This window comes from Pelophylax lessonae (genome assembly GCF_965119305.1).
Source record: "Pelophylax lessonae genome assembly, chromosome: 1".
In the NCBI taxonomy this organism is placed as follows: Eukaryota; Metazoa; Chordata; class Amphibia; order Anura; family Ranidae; genus Pelophylax; species Pelophylax lessonae.
In genome coordinates, this window is record NC_138768.1 from 622,637,142 (window position 1) to 622,663,356 (window position 26,215).

Below are 26,215 nucleotides of genomic sequence, written 5' to 3' on the forward strand. Positions count from 1 at the left end.
TCTGTGCCAAGGTCCACCTAACTACGGATACGTGGACCAGTAAGCACGGTCAGGGGCGTTATATCTCCCTAACGGCACACTGGGTAAATGCAGTGGCGGATGGGCCTGAGGCGGATAGCAATTTGGCGCATGTCCTTCCACCACCGAGGATTGCAGGGCGCTTCAGTTTGCCTCCTGTTCCTAACTCCTCCTACTCCGCTTCCTCATCCTCTACCGCCTCCTCATCCGGACAGCGTAACACCTTCACCACCAACTTCAGCACGGCCAGGGGTAAACGACAGCAGGCAGTTTTACAACTTGCCTGTTTGGGGGACAAACCACACACCGCGCAGGAGTTGTGGAGGAGCATGGAACAGCAGACAAATGAGTGGTTGCTGCCAGCGAGCCTCAAGCCCGGCCTGGTGGTGTGCGATAACGGGCGAAATCTCATAGCAGCTCTGGGCCTAGCCGGTTTGACGCACATCCCTTGCCTGGCGCATGTGCTGAATTTGGTGGTGCAGAGGTTCCTTAAAAACTACCCCGATATGTCAGAGCTGCTGCAGAAAGTGCGGGCCGTTTGTGCGCACTTTCGGCGTTCTCACCCTGCTGCTGCTCGCCTGGCAGCGCTGCAGCGTAACTTCGGCCTTCCCGCTCACCGCCTCATATGTGACGTGCCCACAAGGTGGAACTCCACCTTGCACATGCTGGAAAGACTGTGCGAGCAGCAGCAGGCCATAGTGGAGTTTCAGCTGCAGCACGCACGCGTGAGTCGCTCTGCGGAACAGCACCACTTCACCACCAATAACTGGGCCTCCATGCGAGACCTGTGTGCCTTGTTGCGCTGTTTTGAGTACTCCACCAACATGGCCAGTGGCAATGACGCCGTTCTCAGCTTAACTATCCCACTTCTATGCCTCCTTGAAAAAACAATTCGGGCGATGATGGAAGAGGATGTGGCACAGGATGAGGAGGAGGAGGAGGATGAAGAGGTAACATTTCCAAGGCTTTCAGGGCAGTCATTCGCAAGGGGCTCCGAGGGTGGGTTCCTGCACACGCAAACGCCAGGGACGCAATTGTCCAGCAGGGGCACAGTTCTGGAGGATGAGGAGGATGAGGAGGAGGAGGAGCTGGAGGAGGAGATGGAACCATGTTCACAGCAGGGTGGCACCCAGGCCAGCTCATGGCCATCACTGGTGCGTGGCTGGGGGGATACAGAGGACACGGACGATACACCTCCCACAGAGGACAGCCTTTCGTTGCCTCTGGGCAGCCTGGCACACATGAGCGATTACATGCTGCAGTGTCTCCACAACGACCGCCGAGTTGCCCACATTCTAACTTGTGCTGATTACTGGGTGGCCACGCTGCTGGATCCCCGTTACAAGGACAACGTACCGTCCTTAATTCACTCACTGGAGCGCGATCGCAAGATGCGCGAGTACAAGCGCACGCTGGTAGACGCCATGCTGCTGGCATTCCCATCTGACAGCGGGGCCACAGTGGAAGCACAAGGCAGAGGAGGAGGAGGAGGAGGTCGCCAACGCAACCAGGGCACCGCCAGCACCTCAGAAGGCAGGGTTAGCATGGCCGAAATGTGGAAAAGCTTTGTCAGCACGCCACAACAAACAGCAGCACCAGCAGCTCAGATGGAACGTCTTAGCAGGAGGCAGCATTTTACCAACATGGTGGAGCAGTATGTGTGCACACGCCTACATGTAGTGAATGACGGGTCTGCCCCCTTCAACTTCTGGGTCTCCAAATTGGGCACATGGCCTGAGCTTGCCCTTTACGCCTTGGAGGTGCTGGCGTGCCCTGCAGCCAGTGTATTATCTGAACGGGTATTTAGCACGGCTGGGGGCGTTATAACAGACAAGCGCAGCCGCCTGTCCAGAGACAATGTGGACAAGCTCACGTTCATTAAAATGAACCAGGCATGGATCCCACGGGACTTTTCCGTACCTTATGCAGAATAGCAATGGATACCGACCTTACCCACCCATTGTTCCATTTTTGCTCTTTCTCACTCTTTTGGGGTGTACCCTCATTTAAAATTTTTGAAAAGAAGCAGTGTTGGCTACCTCGTCCTCCTCCTCAGGGCCAGATTAATGTAGGGGCTATTGGAGCTGCAGCTCCAGGCCCCTACCTTTTATATAGGCCCCGGGTTGGCCATATTCACTGTTACCGCTCTTCTGTCACTTGTAAACACAGAAGTCTGGCTTCTATGCTCGCTTCCCCAGGCAGCACCCTCAGAACCTCCCCACACACCGTGAAGGCCGGACAAGGAGGGACAGTTGGCGATGCATGGATGTGTTTATGGGCTTCAGAGACAGCATCCCATGTTGAATTAGGCATGCATGGCTGCACCCTTCCTCCTCTGGGTGCATGGCAAGGCACGGCCCTTAAGGCCCTTCAAAATCCTCAGCACCAAGCCCATGATGCTGTTAATCCGGCCCTGGTCCTCCTCCACCGCCGCTTCCACCTACACCGCCCATAGGTGTGCGCAGCCTATTGCATTAAGGTGTGCACCCCAAAGTTGAAATACACATGCATGTGTTTGCCAGCAGGGAGAGTAATGTATCGGGGCCATGTACCTGTAGGCAAGGAGAAATAGAGCAGAGCAGGTCCCAGGGAGATCTTTCCCATCTCCTCACTGGCAATGCTATGTGCCCTAGGTGATTAGGGTGTGCCCAGGCACACCCAGCACACCCTGTGCGCACGCCTATGTCACCGCCACATCCACCACCACCTCAACCTCCCTCCTACTCCATATGGGCCTCGTCCTTCAGAGATGAAGAAGAACATTGTTTTATTTTTCTGTTTTTTTTTGTTGTTTTAAGTTATTTCCCTATCCACATTTGTTTGCAGAGCACTTGCCATGCTCTTAATTACGTTTTGCTGCCATTTGCAGCACTCTAGCCCTTTCCTTTGGTGTTTTAGAGCCATTTTAGTGCCTTAAAGTTCGGGTCCCCATTGACTTCAATGGGGTTCGGTGTCCGGGAAAAGTTCGGTAAAAGTCCGGGACACGGACCCGGACTTTTTTTTAAAGTTCGGCCGAACCCGTCGAACACGGACATCTAGGTGTCCGCTCAACCCTAGTCAAGAAAAATCAGGTCTCTTGGCCTGCAATGCATGGATGTGATGAGTGGCAGAGCTGTGAAAATCCCAGGACTGGATTAACTTTAGTACAAATATTTTCAATGGTTGACTGGTCCCTGTATCTGTTTATCTGTTTGGCTGGAATTTTATCTTTAAATCTGTATATACTGATGACTGCATTATATACATAAAAAAGCCAAGTAGCAAATGGTCATTGTGCTGTAGGTTTCCTTTGCCAAACACTTCTACCCAATGTGTATGATACAAGTGTAGTAAAGTTTCCAGGCCTGTGGCCTGATGTGGGTCTGCCATTAGAACCGGTACTCTCTCCATGTGAGCTCTAGCCCTGGGTGTGATAACTGAAGCAGCGACAACTCCGGCATCTTTGTTTGTGGTTTTTATTTAGTTTAAAGGGGATGGGAGAAGGGAATGAGTGGGATACTCCTTGAGGCTCAAACTAATTACACGTGGGACTTTCTTACTAAAAAATGCCCGTTGGCGCTTCTTTGATGCCAGCCGGTGCCAGCCAACGCTCACTATCTCTGAGAACACTCTGTGTAACTGAAGAAGTGTTGAATCCCCGACTTATAGTCCTGTAGATCCAAGACTGAGAACTGTAGAACTCCTGACACTGCTGTGCTGTGGAAGTCACTATATACTGTCACCCGCTTGGTACAGCTTGAGGTAGTATCTTGTAGAACTTTGTGTAACTGTCTCTTCACTGACACTCTCTGTACAATTCAGGGCCCAGACTGGCAGTACCCCCTTTACAACTTCAGGGTCCTCACCCTAGGTACCCCCTTTACAGCTAGCTGACACTGGATCCAAAACCTCTTCCGGAGTGGTCCCCTCTAACACTTCAGGCAGACCCCCAGGGGCAATCCTCAGTACTCATGACCTGTGTAGGCTTTCCTAGGACTGGACCCCTCTCGCTCTCCGCAGGCTCTCGGCACACCGTATCCCCTCAGCTAAACTCAGCACTCTCTGGATTCTCAGGCGACACCCCAAGACATCCACCTTCCTCAGACAGGAGGAGAGACAGCCGCACTCTCCTTCCTGGGACTCTGCTCCCGCCAAAGACAACCTGTCACGCACTTCCCCCCAAACTTATATCCACTCCCAGAATCCTTTGCAGCCTAATCTGCCTTCTGGGGTAGTTACAAGCTTGGATGTGCCCCTGATTGGTCTTCCCACACTGCCCTATGAGAAGCCTCTCACAGGAGCCAATGGGGATACTTCTCCCCTCAGCAGGCACATCTGAAAGTCCTGACACCGTACCTAACAAATCACAGCCCTGCTGTTAGTCAGACAAGGCCCACTATATATTTACCTAGCACCTACCTGTAGGGTGCTACACCAGTAAACAGAAACAGAACAAGAATCTATCACACTTGGTAATCCAGATAACAGACAACCGGAGGAAAAGCATAGTTGTAGTCCTCACACTGCAAACCTTTAAGAAAAAATAGCGAAAGAAAAAAATACAGCATAGGACCCTTTAGGTGTTATATGAGGTTCTACTACTTGTACTGTTGCTCATAGTCATTGCCAGTTCAGCAGTCAGTAACGTACAGTGAAACCTTGGTTTGCGAGTATAATTGGTTCCAGCAGCTTGCTTGTAATCCAAAACACTCGTATATCAAAGCAAGTTTTCCCATAAGAAAGCATTGAAACTCAGATGATTCGTTCCATAAGCATTTAATGGTATAAATAAAGATATGCTGTTATTATATATATTATATATATTATATAAAGTACATTCCTGTACACAGTAAAAGGATGCCTTCTCCTCTGTTAAATAACATTATGTGTCCCTGTGTCTGTATTGTATATAACAAATGCCGATTTATACTTTATTAGAGCGTCTCTGGCACTGTGTGATTCCTCAGCCCTGCTCTGCTGCTCTCCTCCCCTCCTCCTCAGATGACGTCAGCAGGAGTGATCGGCCCCTCCCACCGGGGAGAGCAGAGAGGACGGAGACCAGAGAGAGACAGAGGGACGAGGAATCGTACACAGTAAGCACAGGGAAACACTCTGAAAAGTATATATTGGCATCTTTATATACAGTACAAGCACTGGGACACATAATGGTATGTGACAGAGGGAATTAACAGAGGGGATGGCATGCTTATAGTGTATAAAAATGCTCATATATCAAGACAGATTTTTTAAAAAAATGTTGTTCGTCTTTCAAAATGCTCGTAAACAAAGATACTCGTAAACCAAGGTTCCACTGTATACCATCTACATTATACACTTTTATAAGCATGAAGGCAAGAAGATAATACAATTACTTCACTACAATGTGTAATAATATATATTAACCACTTCTGGACCCCTTAATGACCAGGCCATTTTTTGCGATTTGGCACTGCGTTACTTTAACGGACAGTTGCGCGGTCGTGTGATGCTGTACCCAAATACAATTGATGTCCTTTTTTTCCCACAAATAGAGTTTTCTTTTGATAATGTTTGATCACCTCTGAATTTTTAATTTTTTGCACTATAAACAAAAAAAGAGCAACAATTCTGAAAAAAAAGAACAATATTTTTCACTTTCTGCTATATAACATTCCCAATAAAAAAAATCTAAAAAATTCATTTTTTCATCTTTTTAGACCAATTTGTATTCTGCTACATATTTTTGGTTAAAAAAAAAAAAACCACACAATAAGCATATTTTGACCGGTTTGCACAAAAGTTATCGCGTCTACAAGCTAGGGGAAATATATATGTCATTTTTATTATATTTTTACTTTTTTTTTACTAGTAATGGCGGCGATCTGTAATTTTTAGCGGGACTGCAACATTGCGGCGGACAGATCGGATCCCTAACCGACATTTTTGAAACTTTTGGGGGGACCAGTGACATTACTACAGTAATCAGTGCTAAACATATGCACTGTTACTGTAATAAGAACACTGGCAGGGAAGGGGTTAACCTAGGGGTGATCAAAGGGTTAATTGTGAGCCTAGGGGGGTGCTTTCTAACTGTAGGGGGAGGGGCTTGTGAAATGATCACAGAGACCTGTGTTCCTATATAACAGCTGACCGTTGTTCTCTCTCAGTGGGGAGCGATCGCAGGTGCCTGGCGGCAATCAGTGCCACCAATCCCATGGATTGGCATCTCTGCTGCCTAGTCGGGACTGGAGCTCACCGCTGGAAGCGTGCGCTCACTCCCAGGAGCGCTCCCCCGGACCATTGTACAGGTATGGTGGTTCGTGCAGCCGAGTCAGCCTGCCCCAGTATATATGCGGCGGGCAGTCGGCAAGTTGTTAATTAGCATATATAATGAGCTGTTTTTCTTATTATGTACACTTTGTTTATATAATTACAGATTGCAATATGTCTAGGAAGCTCACACAGGTTTTGGACCCCATTTGAACACATGGTAATGCACAGCACTTTGTGTGGCACACTTTATTTAGAAAGGCAACCCACACACAATGAGAGCAACAGGAAATGCATCCACAATGCATCACACCCAGGGGAGGGCTGGCAGCCTTAGGCCTGGGGGGCGAGTCCAGTCAAGTGGCCCTTTGAACCACCGAATCAGCTCAAAATCCATGCCCACCTGGTTTTGCAACGGATATTAATGTTATGAAGCAATACAAAATATGATACAATGTGGTACCATATTTTAATGTTAATAGCAACAAAGGAGGTTTAACCACTTACCGCAAAGTGATGTATCCATACGTCGGCTGACTTTGCGGGGTTATACCGGGATGATGCCTCTAGCTAGGGAGAGCTCGGGAGCCGCTCGATCATTACCCCAGCGACCGGGAGGGGACGTCCTCCCCCTCCCGCCGCCTTCCGTGGCTCTGCCCGGGTCTCCCGTCCCACCGGGAGACCCGAGCACCCAGCCGTCACATCAGTGAAATGTGATTTTTCAAACAGTTCAGCCTGATCAGTGCCCATCAATGCAGCCTGATCAGTGCCCATCAATGCAGCCTCACCAGTACCCATCAATGCAGCCTGATGTGGGGGTCAGCTGTGTTAGAGTCTTTTACCTCAGGTATGGCAGTTCAGCAGGTCCTTGCATGGCCTCCTGGGGGGGTGATGCTCCTGATCCTGGGGTCAAATTGTGGCAGCCAGCATGCAGCCTGAGCCAGTCAGGTGTGCCCCAACTCCCTGGAGTGCTCTGCCTCTGCCTGCCTCCAAAACTCTGGGAGTTGTAGTTTCCTCTGTGCTGCTCTCAGTTCTCCACCCCTATCCCATTCTGCACACTCCTCCCCAGTCTGCCCAATCCCTTCTACCCCCAGTCTGCAAACCCCCCCCCCTCAGTCTGCACAACCCCCCTCCCACTAGTCTGCACAATCCCCCCTTAGTCTGCACAATCCCCCCTCCTAGTCTGCACAATCCCCCCTCCCCCAGTCTGCACAACCCTCCCTCTCCACCAGTCTGCACAATCCCCCCTCCTCCAGTCTGCACATACCCCTCTTGTTTGCAACCCCCCCCCCCCGGGTCTGCCCAATTCCTCCAACCCCCAGTCTGCACAATCCCCCCCTCACCCCAGTCTGCACAATTCCTCCTCCCCATAGTCTGCACAATCCCCCCCCCTCCCCTAGTCTGCACAATTCCCCCCCTCCCAGTTTGCACAATTCCCCACCCCCAGTTTGAACAATTACCCCTCTCCTTAGTCTGCACAATCCCCCCCCCCCCCCAGTTTGCACAATCCCCCTGCTTGCACAATCCCCGCTCGCCCCAGTCTGCACAATTCTCCCTCCCCAGTCTGCACAATCCCCCCCCCCGAATCTGCACAATCCCTCTCAAAGAAGAGGTGAAGCAAAAAAGGGTCAGGGGAGAGAGGGGGGTTGAGCAGGATGCAGATAGCTCACTCACGAATTAAGTTTCCCCCCTCAGGCTGGTCTCCACAGGTAGGCTGAGCACAGTGCATGTAGGGGGCTGGAGTGTAGACGGGGTTTGGCTGGAAACAAATGGGAGGAGGAGTGTCAGATTAAACAGGCGGCCGAGTGTGTGGGAGGAGCTAGAAAGACAGTGGGCGGGGACGGGCGACAGAGAAAATACAGCCCGACTCCCGGGAAAGCTAGCTTTTCCTGCACTATCCAACAGTGACAGGAAAAGCGGAAGTGATCGCTTCCGCCGCCCGAGGTTAAGAAGCTGAAAATAAAAAAAATAGTCCCATGACTGCTGCGGCAGAAGTGGCCTTGTTACAGCCCATCAAATGCATGCCTGCCCCCAAGGCCCAGTCCGTCCCTGATAACACCTCAGCACATGTCTGTTTTTGGTTATAATAAGTGGGTTAACTTCAGGGCTTTTTTTCTCAGAAAATAGGTGCAGGAACTCACCCTCCCTGCCAAAAACCTGGCCCCAACCACCCAAACCACACACCCGACCATGCCAGAGGAGAGAAGTACAGATGCGCCAAATAATTGTAACACACAAGGCGCATGGTTCAGGAATGTGTAACACACAAAGTACAGGACTCAGGACTTCATAACACACAGGGCTCAGGAGTGTGTATTGTGCAGTTGTAAGCAGTGCGCAGCAAACAGGATATTACTTACATTCAATGTTAAATGTCTCTTGTTCCCAGAAATAAGGAGCATATAGCCCTTTGTACAGAGAGCAGGGGTCAGGAATATGTAACATAGAGCCTAGTACACAGAGTGCAGTGGTAAGGCGTATGTAATATGTAGTCCAGCATACAGAATGTGATGCAAAACCCAATGTACAGAGTGCAGCATTCAGGAGTACCATCCAGAGGCCTTTAATATGTAGCATACAGCACAGCATATAGAGTATAGTGGTTCTGAGTATGTAATGTGTTTGCTTACCTCTGCGTCCCCCATCCACACCTAACATCTGCAACCCTCATCCACAGCTCACCTCTTTTTTTCCCCTGTCCTCAGCTCCACTCTGCACCCCTATCCACAATTCACCTTAGCACCCCCCCCCCATCCACATCTCACCTCTGCACCGCTCAAACTGCAGCTTAAACCCCCTGGCCACAACTCACCTCTGCACCCCCATCCATATTATCTCTGCCACCCTTCTACACCCCCATCTAAAGCGCACCCCAATTCACAGATCTCACCTTTGCCACCCCCCATGCTTCACCTCCACACCCCCAGCTTCCCCTACAGCTCCAATCTCTGCACAACCTGCCCCACCCTCCACAGCTCTCATTTTGCACAACCTGCCGCCCCCCCCCCCCCATTCTTTGCACACATTTTGCACAACCTGCCTTCTGCAGCTCTTACCTTTGCACAAAGCTCCCCTCTTCCCAGTTCTCCTCTCTGCACAAATTTCCACACCCTAGCTGTCTTCTCGGCTAATACCCCCCCCCTCTGCAAAAATCCCCTGCACTTTCCCAGGTCTCCTCTCTGCACAAATCCCCCCACTTTCCCAACTCTCCTTGAATCCCCCCACTCTCCCAGCTATCCTCTTCGCACAAATACCCCCCCCCCCTTTTCCCAGGTCTCCGCTCTGCACAAATCCCCCCACTTTCCCAGCTCTCCTCAAATACCCCCCACTCTCTCAGCTCTCCTCTCAGCACAAATCCCCCCCCCCCACTTTCCCAGGTCTCTGTTCTGAACAAATCCCCTTCACTTTCCCAGTTCTCCGTTCCACACAAATCCCCCCCCCCCACACACTTTCCCGGCTTCCCTCTTCGCACAAATCCCCCACTGTCCCAGCTTTCCTACCTGCACAAATCCCCCCCCCCCACTTTCCTAGCTCTCCTCTGCACAAATCCCCCCACTTTCCCAGCTCTCCTCTCCGCAGAAATGACCCCTCCCTTTCCCAGCTCTCCTCTCCACACAAATCCCCCCCACTTTCCTAACTCTCCTCTCTGCACACATCCCCCCCCCACTTTCCCAGCTCTCCGCTCTGCACAAATCCCCCCCACTTCCCCACCTCACCTCTATGCATCAATCCACCCCACACACACACATACACTTTCCCAGTTCTCCTTTCTACAACCCCCCCCCCCCCAGTTCTTCTCTGTGCTCAGATCGCCCCACACACTTTCATAGTTTTCTCTGCACCACCCCCCCCCCTTTCAAAGTTCTCCTCTCTCCCCTAACTCAGTCTCTGGTGAGCTCTCTTCTCCCTCCCCCCCATTTTTCATTCACAGTTCCCACACTTATTGCACCACCAGTGCTCCAGTCTATTTTGAAAGAGTTTCAGGGCTCCTCCGCTCCATGCTACAATGTAAGTAGAGCCGGGGACGGAAGCTGCCTCCTGAGTCAACACAGGGAGCTGTACATTGCCGTGCTGGGACCTGAGGAACTCCAGGGCAGCAGCACTGGGTGCCCAATGCTAGTGTGTGTTACATAACACAGGTTGGATAGGAGAGGGCTGCCAGAGGTGGCAGAACACTGTTCCGACATGTTCTGATTGAACAAAAGCACTGGTTAACCTAAAGCACAACATTACATGACATTAACAAACGACAATGGTGCATTCACACACCTCAGTTCACAATAAAATAAAAACTTAACAACATCACCCACCACCACTACCTTAGCTCTCGAGTCTATTCTAAGCTAAACTTTCCACCTAGGTGCCTACTTACCTCTTTTTGATTGACACCATCATTCAATTAACAGGGCAGAAAGTTAGGGAATATCTCTTCCCTTGAAAGTATGTGGCTAGTAAAAGCTGTTGTAATTAAAAAGGATTTTCCACTTCCACAAAGACTTTCCCGTTTGTACCCCTATGAGGGCCAGCAGAATGTTGCACTGCTTGGATTCCATCTGTTACATTGAGGTCTAAAAATGGTGTACTGTTTTTACTCACTTTTTTGGTGAATGGGTAAATACTTATTCACATGGGGAGGGGGGGGGAGATCTTGGGGCTTCCCAGATTCCGATAAGCACCCCCAAAGGTGCTTTGGGGAGAGACCCCCTGCCCCAAAGCAACCCCCATGTTGAATGTAATCACTAAAGATGAATATTTATTTCTATTTCGTAAATACCCAGTAGTCCCCCATTTTTATCATATCCCCAAAGTCCACAAAGACCCTCTTAACCCCCCAGGTAGACCAATCATCACTGGCATTGACAGCTTAGCCAGCAATTTGGGGTGCTATGTGGACCATTTCCTACAGGATTTAGTTACCACATTGCCCTCGTATGTCAAAGATTCCGGTCACATGCTGGACATCCTGTCATCATACAAATGGCAGGATGGTTACAGATGGCTGTCGTTGGACGTTACGTCTTTGTACACGTCGATACGACATGATTATGGCCTGCAGGCTGTGCAACATTTTCTAGCCAAGGACCAATCTTTCCATCATGCCCAGATCCAGTTTCTGTATAGTGGCATCAAATTTATGCTCACGCATAATTATTTCACCTTTCTTGGAAGCCACTTCAGACAAACTAAGGGCACAGCTATGGGGGCCAGGTTCGCCCCAAGCTATGTCAACTTATTTATGGGATATTGGGAAAGCCAGTTCAATAATCCCTTTGGGGTGAACCTGGTCCTGTTTGCACGCTATATAGATGACATCTTGGTCATTTGGGATGGATCTGATGAACAGTTAAGACAGTTTTTGTCCTACTGTTTGGAAAAAATCCCTATGGCATTGCCTTTACTCATGTCATGGACGAGAACTGTTTGGTCTTTCTTGATCTTGAGCTTCGGGTTGATGATGAGGGCCAGATTTATTTGAAAACACACTTCAAGCCTTGTGCTGGGAATTCTTTCCTACATGCACGTAGCCATCACCACCCCAAGTGGATCAGGAATGTATCTTTCGGCCAGTTTTGCAGGCTCAGGCGGACATTCACACGGAAGATGGATCACGAAGAACAGGGAGCAATATTGAGGAAGAAGTTTGAGGAGAAGGGGTATGAGGCTGATCATGTAAAAGAGGCCTATGACAAGTATTGGTCCTTATATGACACCTCTTCATCTGACATGGGCTCAGTGAAGGCAGGGAAGGATCCTGGAGCAGAAAGAGAAGTGCAGGTTAGTTTCTGCACTAGGTTCAACAACAAAGCCCCTATAATACAGAAGGTCCTGAAGAGGAATTGGAAAATTCTTCAACAGGACCCTGTTTTGAAAGATCATCTACCCTCACACCCGAACCTCATTTTCAGGAAACCTAGGGACCTTATAAGCATGGTGGCCCCTAGCAGGGTCAGAAGGGACAAGAAGAAAAATGGGCTTAATGGGGCTTGGGGCCTTGTCTTTGATCAGAAGGGGTGCTATAGGTGTGGGGTTAACAATTGTAGTACGTGCACCTACATGTGTCACAGGAAAAAAGATGTTGCAGCCATTGATGGTAAAATATATAAGATCAACCAGTTCATCAATTGCGGCACCACTCATGTGGTCTATGGGATCTTGTGCCCCTGTGGCCTCCTTTATGTTGGCCGTACCACTAGACCATTGAGGGTAAGAATTGGTGAACATAAGAGTGGTATTACCCTCCGGAAAGACAAGTACTCGGTCCCCCGGCACTTTCTGGATGCACACAATAGCAGCACCGAGGGTCTGGGAGTCTTTGGTATTGAGGCCATCAACAAAGATCTGGATGGCAGTCTGAAATATCAAAGGCTCTGTACCAGGGAGGCGTATTGGATCTTTACTCTGGGGTCCCTTGCCCCTAAGGGCTTGAATGAGGAGACTGAGCTTCACACAGTTGTGTGAATCTCTCTCCTTTTCTCATTTTCTGTGGTCCTATTGTCTGGGCTTGGAGGCTGGGTTAGTTACCCCTCAGTGTGTCCCTTTGGTTTCCATCTTCCGTGTCGGTTGCTCTTTGGAGAGATCTATGGCCATGTGTCTTGCATTATCATGCAAGTACACGTGACACTAATGCCGACATTAAGAAAAGGTTTTTTTAGGGCCCCAGATTGTCTATGGACCGGCTGACACATATGATCATATGTTTATACCGGATCCATCATCTTGTAATATGACTTTTGGCTGTGTGGATGTATGAGCATAGCTCTCCCAGGTCTCCCTTTGTCATCAGCATATGTATACTTTTGTAAAAGAGACAGTATTTGTCTTTATCATATTCCATCATATTACATTATATATGTTCATATGGAGACACTCTCCCCATAGCCACCTTGTGTTCTGGACATATGTGTATGCGCACATAGGTTGGTCATGTATGTCCCACACCTCTATCCTTTGTTGGCAGCCCGTTCCCCCTTTGGCCACTTGCGATTAATAGTAATGCAATGACCATATTTTGCTTTTACCATTTAATGATTGTTATAATTGGTATTTTGTGAGATGAATTTTAATTTTCATTTTTATATTTATTTTTATTACACATTTTTTGCCCATGTTCCTGAGCCTCTGCGCTATGGACCACATATGTCATATGAATTTGCTTTCCAGGCATATTTGGTTGTGTAGTCACAAGTTTGTACCTGCCATTCATGTCTAGGGAGGTGGGCGGGTCCGGGCGAGTGCCGTCCTGTTGATGTTCTCTGCTGGTCCGTAGCGCCAGCGGTCTGACGCTTGTTGGACCATGCAGGGGCCCGTAGCGGAGTAGCGGAAGTGACGAAAGGACGCGCTGGAACGCATCCACCCGCACTTCCGGTTTTTGACTTCCGGGTGCCGGTGGGCGTGCGTTCCAAAGGGACGGCACTGCCTTACAGTCAAGATAGATCATCGATAAGCCCACCACAGCACTTTTGCCCCTTACAGTGGACTCAAGCACCATTATGTATATATTTAAATAGGCTATTTGCACATAATCCCGACTGTCTTATAGTATCCCATCGCATCATCATGTACTGCATCACTATGGACAATGTATACCCTACAGCATCTTAGGTCAGAAGATACAGGCACTGTTAATATCATACTTGCCTCTGTATGGAAGGTATGGAAATGAACTTTTGGAACATCCATTTGAATTTGCATGTACTCATGTCATTGAATGTGAACATTTTATTTGTAATGCCTAATTATTAATTGTTACATTTGGTTTTCTATTCTCCCCTCTGTGTTCTAAACTAAGTGTTTCACTAGCTGTCTTTTTATGCTGCTGATTACACAGTCTGGCTTGGCCTCAGAGGGTGGGGGTTCTGGTCCAGGTGGGATTTGTACACCTATCCCCCCGTCCATGTTCCCTTCTCTTTCCCCCCCTCCCCCCCTCCCCACTCCCAGGGTTGGGGTGGAGCAGAAAGGGGTGTGGCCAGCTCCCATTTATTCATTGGCCTTCCGGAGTGTGGCCCAGCAGCAACTTTTCTGGCTCTGAGGAAGGGGGTTCGCCCCTGAAACGCGTCAGCCCAGCCACAGCAGCCCCATGCGGCACTCTGCATGCCATTTTGCTACGTATGGGACCTTGGCTACCTTGGAGATTGTATATGCAATGTTGATGTGTGTATTATCACACCTGCCTTGTGAGTATATTGCATACTTTTTAATATTTTAATAAATGGTTTTAGTGGTGATGCACTAGGTCGGTGCGCCCCTTTTTCTTTTGTCTTTTCTCTCAGCAGTGGGGAGAGAACAGCCCAGCACACCTGCTCCTGATTGTGATTCCCTGTTAGAGTTGGGTAGATATTTTTGCTGAGACAGGTGATGGGGGGGGGGGGGGGGACTGGGCTAAGAGGGGGATTTCAGGGGGAGGGTGATTTGATCTAGGAGGGGGGATGGTGGGGTTGTGTCTGGGAGGGAGGATTTATGCTGCTAGAATAGGGGGTAGTTGGGCTAAGAGGGGGGCTTGTGGGGGTGAGGATCTGTGTTAGGAGAGCGTATGGGGGAGTTGTGCTGGGAGGGAAGATTTGTACTGCTAGGAATGGGTGGGGAGGTTTGGGCTAAGAGGAGGGATGGGCTTAGAGAAGGAATTGGAGGGATTTGTTCTAGGATAGGAAATTTGAGGGGAAGAGGATGTATGCTTGAAGGGGTGAGTTTTTGGGTGGGGAAGATTTGTGCTAGAAGGGGGCGGAATTGAGGAAAAATTGAGCTCGGCCATGGGAATGAGGGGCAAAGATTTCTGCTGAGAGGGGGATTTGGACTGTGAGAGGGGGAATTTTTGCATTTAGGATGAAAAGTGAGGAAGGGGCCAGTGTAATTTTCTGGCCCCTTCCTTGTCTTACTGAATAGAGTCAGTGATCCGTACTAATCACTGACTCTGTCCATTCATAACTAAAGCACAGTAAATTGTGTTTACTATGCTTCAGTTTGTGAATGAAGGGGAAGCCTCTGTACAGAGCTATTCCTATCCATTTATTTTGTGCAGCTGAGGCTGCAGGGATGGAGATTGAAGGCTGTGTTCTCAAACTCCTTTGTTTCAAAGGTGAACCATCAGAGGTCTGTTTAGACCCCTGATATTTCACCAAATCCCCCAACAAGGCTCCTGAAATGTTTTTAAAAAATAATAAAAATAAAATTGTAAAAAATAAAAATAATAAAAACAAGCAAACTACTGACACCAGTGCCGGAACTACCACGGTCGCAAAGGTCACACTTGGGAGCAGGCGCTGGCGTCCCACACCCACGGGCTCAGAGGAAAGTGCCCTAGCTCATAGGTAAGTGGAGGTTAGGGGGTCCTTCATGTTTTTTTGCATCAAGGCCCTGAAGATTCTAGTTACGCCTCATTTATGTATGTGATATTTTTTTTTTATTCAGAAGGCCCCCTTATGTGCAACATTTGTTACTACTTGCCATTTATTTGTGTTACCATCTGTGCATTCACACTGGTGTTGCCTGACAAGTCGCACTCCATTCAGTGCAATGAAACCAGTCTAATCGAAGTGACTCAAGACACTCCAACTTAGAAAAAGGTCCCTGCACTACTTGGGAGCGACTTCAGAACAGTTTGCATTGACTTCTATTAAAAAAGTAATTTGCAAGCTGCTCTGAAGTCACGCTGTGCGGGGCGGCTTCAACGTCGGACGACTTTGAAGCTGCAACAGTGTGAACCGAGCCTTACCTGCCGCTGGACAGCACATTACATCGGACACCTTACTTTAGGGTTTTTTAGGTCCAGACTAATAGGAGATTTATGGGGATCTTCCTTTTTTACATGGCTGATGACTTTTCCTCTTTTTCCTTATCTCCTTTTGACAGCATTTGGAGGCGGGGAGATTTATTGCATGAGATGGAAGTACAATGGGTATAGAAAAGAATAACCCACCAGTAACATAATCCCACTTTGTTGCTTTGCAGCTTGAAATGAAGACAGACACCGTTTTTGTTTTATCCTGCTGTATTTACCCAGTGCAACTTATAACATCCAAGTGAAAGATATAACACCAACATGTCAGAAATTTTTTTTCTCCAGTCTTGGTAAATCAACCCCACAGTTTGTTAGGCTGGACTTAAAAAAGCTAATAACATAGTCCTAAGAAATGTAATAGAAAGGGATTGTGCGGCCCACTGGGTATGTCATTCGGTATTTTCCAAATGAATCACCACTGCATTAGACTGTAAGCTTCTATGAGAATAGGAGTTAATATATGTGGCTCTGTATACTCTGTAAATGTGGAACATGTTGGTGCTATATAACCCCCAGAAAAGATATAATAAAGTGATATCACCTCAGTCATATATTAATGACATATTTCTGTACATGTCTGCAAGACAACCGTAAATTGCGCTCAATATAGTAAAAAAACAACAACACTTTTTTTTTCCGGACATGAGACTTTGACACATTGCATCCATTAACTTTAGTGTCACAGATGTCAAACATCTCACCCTAAATTTCACTCCTTTGTTAAATTGGTTGCATGTTGTCAGATGCTGTAGCCAGTCTTCAGACATTATGTAATACAACAGATAATGTGTGTGTGATCTCATGCAATGCTTGACTGCACCGTAATAAGACATTCTGATGTATTTAGGCTCTTAATGGCTCTTTTCTAATTTGGAAGCCAGTCCCTTAATATGATTTAGGCTGTTCGTTTTACTCAGCATCATATAATGACATTGTTGGCTCACAGGCATTACACTGCAGTACCCAGTAACCCTTACTAGGCCAGATGGATTGGGATAATGTTTTGTTAATATAGTTTCCAGCCCCGCAGCATTTCTTTGTAGCTCACACGGCTTTTTTGATACATGCCTCTCTTAACAATATCTATTTGTTGTAACTATCCAGAGTAACCATGCGGAAAAAAAGTGCTGTATTATAGCGCATGGCTTTGGGGTACAGCCTATTCCTAAAAATATAAAACATATCCTATGAAAATCCTTGTTGCGTGTGTTTGTCATCAGTAGTACATTCACACATCATTTTACATGTGGTCTTATGTTTAAGAGAAGATTTATTGAGAATATATCAAATCTTATTAAAGTTTGCACCAGTGCTTTGTTAGAAATATAATATCTTGTATTTGTATTACAGGGTGATCATTTTAAGTACAACTCAACTAAAGCCCCATACACATGCGTCAAAAATTGGCAGGGAATTTTCGGCCAACGTCCGATCTGCTGATTTTCGGCTTGTTAGTATGATGCTTCCAACAACCAACTCCGACTTTTCGGCCGAAAAAAATCTGGTGTGCAGACTATAAAATTTTTGTTGGTCGTCAACACAACGGCCGATTTTCAGTCAGTCAGTACAGATTTCGACAGGGAAAAATCTGATGAGCAAGTCTGGGCATGCTCAGTGAAGAAAGAACACAAAGAAAGCAACCCAACACATGACATCAGTTCTGAAGTAGAATTTTGTTGGACGAGAAAATTCGTGTGCAGTCTAGGCACATTCCAACCAACAAAACACAACTCTGGACAAAAGACGGAGATCGGTCGGCCGATAATCATTGCGTGTGTACGGGGCTTAAGCCTTGTTAATTGGCCACCTCGAAGCAGAAAATAATGGGCTACAGTGTAGGGATGAGCTAAGTGTTCAGTCCAAACATTCGCTGGCCAGACAAATCCCAAACTTTTAGGATGTTCATCCTGAATTGCTCTGCCGAACATCTCATAATGCCAAGCTTTATTGTATTTGGATTTTATTTTGTTGGAGTCCTCTATTTATTGATATTTTTACAGAGTCAGAAGCAGCATAAATCTATTGCTGTCACTACAACAGCCACCCTTTGTTTGCAGTGGAGCACAAGACGTTGTTGAGATGTTGCTTAGTCCACTAATGCCCATAGTTTACAGTGCACCCAAGCACCACAGTTACAGAGCACACAATCTCCACTTCTCCCGATACATCTCTTCCAATAGCTGCAAATAAAATTAGGGAATAAGTCTTATATTATCAGCATCATGTCTGGCAGGTCTTCAGGAAGAGGCAGAAGTTCCCATGCAGCTATGAGAGGGGTGAACAGCCTCTGAGTTCACAGGCCAAAGCAGTGGCTGTGGACATGGTACATCATCTGCCGGCAGGGAACTTTTTTCAGGTGCTGGGCATACTATACAGTCAGAGCAGGCAGAGGAGGTTGTGGAGTGGCCAACCAATCTTTCATCATGCTCCTCCTCTGTCATCCAGGTGCACACTAGCTCACAGTCCACCACAGCTGCCAAAGCACCCTATTTTGCATCCTTCTCCACAGCTACTCCTGCCGTTGCCCCGTCAACTATCATGTCATCTGAATTAATTGTGCACCATGTGAGCCAAACATACATGATTCCCTTTCAGACATTTTCAACAATATTAATAACAGTATATCGGGAAGTCACAGAGGTCTACCCTGTGGCTTCTCCAGCAGGAAAGGTTTGCAGAGCACCAAACAGAGTAGGGGAAAAGCACTGTGCTGTAATTTTAGGTGATTCAAACGAATGGCATCTCAAAAATGCATTCTGCGATTTGTCATTCATATCACTCGCTTTGAAATCGCGGGCAGAATCGTGGTAATTTGTGGTAAATCGATTCAAAACGCCCAGCTGTGAATGCAGTCTGAGAGTCATAATGATCCTTAAATCCACGTACAGTTTTAAGGCATACCCCAAGCATGTTATTTCAAGGAATTGCATATTTTTATGTTGCCCTTTGAGCATATCTAAAATGGCCTTTCCCCAATGAACAGTGATTTTTGGTACTTGGCCCCATATGATAGTGTCTGTAGATTAACTGCTTTAATAGAAGAGAACTTCACTTTATTGTTAAAATTATTATTAATATTTTATTCTATATATATATCGCCAACATATTTTGTAGCACTTTATAATGAATAAACACAGTACATTGTATGGCTTTAATGTCATAGTTAGTTGGGAACAGAGAACAAAAAGTGAAATGAAACTTGAGAGGTGGGTTGTTCAAGTGAAGTGTATCATCCAAGTTAGAAATTCAGCCGGCACTAGGCAGAATTTGCTAATATTGGATGATCTGACTTTAATCTCTCAGGGGTTTATTTACCAAAGCTAGAGAGGGCAAAATGATCTCAGCTTGTTTATTCAAAAGAGTTGTAAAGTCAGAAGGGTTTTTTTTTATCTTAGCTCATTCTTTACATTAAGATAAAAAAACCTTCTTTGTGCAGAAGCCACCCCAACACCTACCTGAGGTCCCTCTTTGTCCAGCGATGTCCATAAGTGTCTCACCTGTCGGAGATTCTCCCTCCTGATTGGCTAAATCACAGCAGCAGTGCAATTGGCTGCTGTTGCTGTCAATCAAAGTCAGCTAAACAATCAGGAGAGAGAGAAGGGGCGGGGGCGGGGCGGGGCTCTCTGTCTGAATGGACACAGGGAGCTGTGACTTACCTCCAGTGCCCCCATAGCAAGCTGCTTGCTGTGGGGGCACTAAACAGGAGTGAGGGGCCAGGAGCACAGAAGAGGGACCCAAGAAGAGGAGGATCTGGGCCACTGCAAATCCACTACAACAGAGCAGGTAAGTATAACATGTGTGTTATTTTTATTGGGGAAAAAAATTAGATTTTTCAATCTCTTTAAGCTTTAGCAATGAAACCTGGAAGCTGATTGATTTCTCTGCAGAATTGTGACAAATTTGGCCCTCTCTAGCTTTAGTAAATAAGCCCCTTAGTGTTCAATCTCCTGGCTTTTTTTTTTCTAATTGTTAGATTAAATACAAAAATGTGCCAGCCAGGAGATAATATTATATACTATTGTTGTACACATGTGAATGTAGATGACTACTGCATTGGGCTGATTTACTAAAGAATAAATTGTGTGACTATTCACTTCAATCATCTAGATCATATAAGGCAAATTCATTTTCACTTTGAATACCCCAATACATGCAGATTAAATAAATAAACAGGGATTTTCTTTTCACATAGTTGGATATTTTCATTGAATATTCACACAATTTATTGTGCAAATATTATTCATTCCTTTAGTAAATCATCCAAATATGCATCTCCCTTAACAGACAATCATATTCATTCTATTACTTCTAAACTTTCACAACTAACATGATTACGTTATATACATTCTGGGATTATTTAGATGTAGTCAAGGCTTTACTGGCAGTTAATAGGCCACATAACCCATGTAATTCATATGTGTCAATAATTAAAGTGTTGATCTGGCATAGCAAACCAGCATTTAATTCCCATTACACTGGTTTAAATTAGCAAAGAAAAATGCCAGAGGGGGTGAAATAAATCTACTTGATGAGAATCAAGCAAAAGGCCAATAGAGGTAAACCACCTAGCAATGTCTTACATTTCTAAGGATTCAGGTGGCAACATATCCGCACTCAATTCCCCAGGTCTGTGCATTTGCAACGGCCATCACAAGGGGCTTCGCTTTACTCATTGCGTCTAAATGACACACTAAGAATACTGCACGTTAAACACAGAAACAGTCAAAGATAAGCAGAATTGCTCTACATTTGAAAGATTCTAGGAAAAGGTGTTGGGAAATATGGCAGTGATATTTTCTAACTGGAGTCCCCAAGAGATGATTCAATCCACCAGATCTACATATGACCAAAATTAGGGATTGACCGATTATCAGCAATGCGGATATATCGGGGGCCGATATGCACTTTCCCCAATATATCAGAATCAGCCTCGGAGGTTACCGATATTGCCGATATTTCAGGAAAGTGCTTGTACCGGAGTGATGCCTGTAGCTAGAGGCATCATCCCGGTACCGACGACCATAGCCTACAGCTGAGAAGCCGCTGGGCCGTCATTACATGGAGCGGGAGGGGACGTCCCCCCTCCCGCCACCTTCCGCAGCTCGCCCGGGTCTCCTGTCCTACCTGCATGGCCCCTGAAGAGAAGACCCGATCAAAGTCGCATTCGGCTCTGATCGGGTCTCTGTGTAAAAAACCCGGAAGTGATGTCATGACAACACTTCCTGGTACTCGGCGGCAAATTCAAAAAAATGTGAGCATTCAAAACAGCCCAACTTGGCGTTTTGAATGCTTTTAAGTGCAGAGGAGGGGTTTGGGGTCTTTTAGACTCCCCAGATCCCTCCACCAGAGTACCTGTGAAAAATAAAAAATATATATATTTTTTTTATTTCTGAAAATATCCGGCCAATATCGGCCGATACCGATATCCGAAGACCAAAAAACTATATCGGTCGATCACTAACCAAAATATCACTTTGGTGAACTGACCCTTCAAACCAACAGAAGATTTTAGAAGCCCAATGAAACTTTCAGCTTCAATTTGCTAAATGCATTCCAGGTGTGTCAAAACAAAAGTTGTGCAAAGTCATACAATGTGCTTTGTTTAAAAATCTGCCACTGCCTGAGTGAAAGATCCTGTATCCTGCCAGCATGTTGCAAAGTGAAACCCCTGCTCCTTGTTGGGAAGCAGTGGTCTTTTTGAAGAGGTCTCATACATCTCCTACTGTGTCAGAGCCAGAGCTCTCCAATTGCATGAGCATGAGCTTTGCCAATAGCAGGGCTATATGTCTATCTTAGCAGGGGGTATGTTGGAGTTCTGCAGAGAGAACATTGCTCCCACACATAGAGCGATGGTCCCTCTCTTCACCTGATGGTAGGGGTTATACTTTTCTACTTAGGCTATTATTTTGATGGAAAAAAAAAAATAAGGACAATAAACACCCTTTCGACTTGATGCACCTGGAATGTTCAACTGGGTTTTAATAATTTGTATGTTTATAAAGTCAGAATTTTGTAATTAATAACATTTTGACCATGCATATATTTTTCAGTAAAGAAGGTCATATGTCCATATACGTAACTATACAAGGACTGTTATGTAAGTATAGCAATATGTGATTTAATACTGCTGTATAATGAATTTTCACATGCATTACTAATTCATATTTATTAATGTCTCTTTTCTAAAGAACTGAAAGCCCTCCAGCAGTGCCCTGGAAATATATTACTTGTCAAGGAAGTACTGTACACTAATAGCATCAGACTTACTTGTAGCCAAGCTGCCGACACACAACAGACGCATCTTTATCGGTCCATCCATCATCACAGATTGTCCCCCACTGGCCATTGAGATAAATCTCCACACGCCCCTCTTTCTTTGTTTCACCATCCATCAACCTCAGAGGAGGACCTGGAACAATGGCAGCAGTGAGATAAAGACAAAGGGACACAGAGCACAGACCTCATTTACAGAGGACAAATGTGCGAGGTCATATCAAAATTACACAGCTCTCTAAAGATGCTTTAAACCGAATAACATATTGTAATTAAAAATATACTTTTAATATGATATATGGTGTTCTGGATACTTGACTGATATTTCTTGTATTGTACTGCTATATTGTGTGGACACAGGTTTAATTGTTGTACATTTCCTATCTGTTCATGCTGTACAACTACTGTAGATAGATATACACTCACCGGCCACTTTATTAGGTACACCTGTTCAATTTCTTGGGAACACAAATTGCTAATCAGCCAATCACATAGCAGCAACTCAATGCATTTAGGCATCAAGGTCAAACCGAGATTTAAAATGGGGAAAAAAAGTGAATTTAAGTAACTTTGAACGGTATTTTAAAAACTGCTGGTCTACTGGGATTTCCATGCAAAACCATCTCTAGGGTTTACAGAGAATGGTTTGAAAGAGAGAAAATATCCAGTGAGCCACAGTTGTGTGGGGGCAAAAACGCCTTGTTGATCTCAGAGGTCAGAGGGCAGACTGGTTTGAGATAATAGAAAGGCAACAGTTACTTAAATAAACACTCCTTACAAACAAGGTATGCAGAATACAATCTCTGAATGCACAACACATCGAACCCTTAAAGCAGACGGGCTAAAGCAGCAGAAGATCACACCGGGTGCCACTCCTGTCAGATAAGAATAGGGAACTAAGGCTAGAACTAGCAGAGGCTCACTAAAATTGTACAGTGGAAGACTGGAAAAATGTTGGCTGGTATGATGAGTCTCAATTTTACCTGCGACATTCAGATGGTAGGGTCAGAATTTGGCGTAAATACCATGAAAGCCTGGATCCATCCTGCCTTGTTCAGGCTGGTGGTGTAATGGTATGGGGGATATTTTCTTGGCACACTTTGGGCCTCTTAGTACCGGTTGAGCATTATTTAAACACTACGGCCTAACTGAATACTTACCATGTCCATCCCTTTATGACTACAGTATATCCATCTTCTGATGGGTACTTCCAGTAAGATAATGCACTGTGATGGACACGGGTATCAGATCCCTGCTTCCTCACTAACTTGTGACAATGGACTGGACAATCTCACACCACGCTGTCACTTGTGTGAAAATGCCACTCTAAGCTGCATACTACACAAAGATTTTACAGCTTGCGGGACCACAGTCTAGCACAGGGACGCCTTTAAACCTAAAAGTGATTGTCACTGGGCTAATTAAGCATTTAACCCTTTAACTGTCACCACCCCCTTTTATAACCGAACAAGCATACTTCCTCCTCAATTCTTCGATAATTCTCTATTGCTGAGTTATGTCTTGTAATTTTTAGCAATACCAATTATGATTTTAGAATAATCGTCTGTAACACACACTGTCACCACAGACAGCTATGTTCATAGGATTTATCCTATACAGTAGCACTCCTTAAGAGACAGGTTATTTTTTAGCTTGCATTAAGAGCTTAGGGACCGGGTTAACACTTTTCAAAATAAGGCTTTAATAATGAAAAGGTAAATATTGGTGCAAATAAATTATTTACAGAAAAAAAAGTGTTTCAAAGAAATAGAGACACAATTCAGCAATAGAGAATTATCGAAGAATTGAGGAGGAAGGATACTTGCAATCAACGTAATGGGTGTTATCAGAGTTTAGTCAATGAGCCAGATGTTATTGGTTCTCAAGCTTGACGGATGTTTCTGGTTTGATGGTAAAGGAGAACTCACAACTGTTTAGGCCAACTCAATATTGAACCCTACGGACTAAGACTGGGGTGCCATTAAAGTTTATGCGTGTGTAAAGGAAGGTGTCCCAATACTTTTGGTAATATAGTGTATATATAAATGTGACGAAGAAGGGGTCCTGCGAGGCTCTGAAATTTTGCTATTTGCTGTAAGGATGTGATTTCTGAATAAAGTTTTGGACCCATTCTGGAGATCTATTGTGTGCTGGTGACATTTCTCTCTCTGACTATTTGTAATTCCAGCCAGTGGGTCGCTTCAGCACCCACTTATACACACAGTCATTTCTACAGGAACGTGTGCGATGGGAATGGTGTGTTGGAATCTGTGATTGGACACAGCAGGAGTTTGCCAGCATATTCCAGCCAATGATTTTGGCTGAAACTTGCTGATCTGCTGTGACCAATCAGTTCTGTGCTTACAAAGAGAGTGATCTGGCTGTTTCTTCTCCTTGAAATAAATTCTGATTTTAGGGGAAAAAATGCAGCCAGATCTGTGAGTAAAAACAGCACACAGTTAACCCCTTAATTTCCCCTTGATGTTAACCCCCTCCCAGCCAGTGTCATTAGTATAGTGTACAATATTATCACTGATCCCTGTATTAATGTCACTAGCGATGTCATTATCAGTTAGACAGCTAGTGTTCCTCACAGCCAGTGTCTGTTAGCGACAGATTGCGCACCACACTGTCATAGTCACACTATAAGTCACTGATCACTGCCATTGCACATAAAGCGTCTATAAATGTGTAAATTCCAGTAAATATACCATAGTTTGTAGACGCTATAACTTTCACACAAACCAATTAATATACACTTATTGAGATTTGTTTTACCAAAACTTGTGGCAGAATACATTTTGGCCTAAATGTATGTAGAAACTCAATTTTACTGGATATGTTTTATAACAAAAAGAAGAAAATATCATTTTTTTCCCCCCAATTTCTGTCTTTTTCTGTTTATATAATACAAAGTAAAATAAAAAAACCCAGTGGTGATCAGATACCAAAATACCACCAAAAGAAAGCTCTATTGGTGTGAAAAATATTATATAAATTTAATTTGGGTATAGTGTTGCATGATCGCACAATTGCCAGTTAAAGTAGCACAGTGCTGAATAGTAAAAAAAATGCCTAGGTCATAAAGGGGGGTAAAATCTCACAAGAGGATGCCTAGATTTGTAGAGAAGTAAGTAAAAGATGATAACTTTTTTCTTTGTTAAAAAAAAAAATAAAAAATTCCAATCTTACCTTGTGGCTGAACATCGAAAGGTGATCAATTCTGGTGTACTGACATCTGATGCTGACACAACCATCTCATTTCATGAAGTCTGAAAATGTCAGGTCAGTATAAATACCGTCAAATGACCCCTTTTTGTAAAGTAGGCAGTCCAAGGTATTTAGTAAGAGGAATGGTGAGTTTTTTTTAAGTTGTACATTTTTGTCACAATGTTTTTGAAAAATTAAGTAATTAAAAAAAAAAATGTTCTTAATGTTTATTTTTTTTACATACTCTCTTCAGTGCATTACAGCATTATCATATAACAGTGATCAGGGACACTAAATGGTGACAATATGTGAAAAGAAAAAAAAAAATGTTATCAATTTTTTTTTAATACATTTTCTTTACTTTTTTTTTTTACGATTTTTTTTCTAACACTGTGACCAGAGCAATACAGTGTTACCATAGAAACACAGAGGGGAAGTGATCATGATTTTTTTTTTTCACAGTATGATTGCTTATAGCAGTGATTTTTATTGCTATAAGCAAACATTTTACTGAATGAAATGTATTCAGTTTGTTTTGTTGTGATTAGCTGTGATTGGCTAGAGCCAATTTGTACCACATGGTACAGATGGTCTGTGGTTGGCCCTGTCTGTACCATGTGATCACAGTGACCAATCACAACTAGCAACACAGTTGTACAAATGGATGGCATGAAAGTAAGCCATTAATTGTTTACAATTGTCATGTGATCT

General features: G+C 45.2%; 1 protein-coding gene across 1 annotated transcript in view; it reads right to left on the bottom strand.

The window, feature by feature from the left end:
- Positions 1-26,215, bottom strand: part of PRSS12 (serine protease 12) — a 266,504-nt gene that overhangs the window by 84,618 nt on the left and 155,671 nt on the right. The window contains exon 8 of the mRNA XM_082272842.1: positions 22,289-22,430. Within this exon, the coding sequence (XP_082128968.1) occupies positions 22,289-22,430 (142 nt within the window). The remainder of the gene's footprint in view (positions 1-22,288; positions 22,431-26,215) is intronic.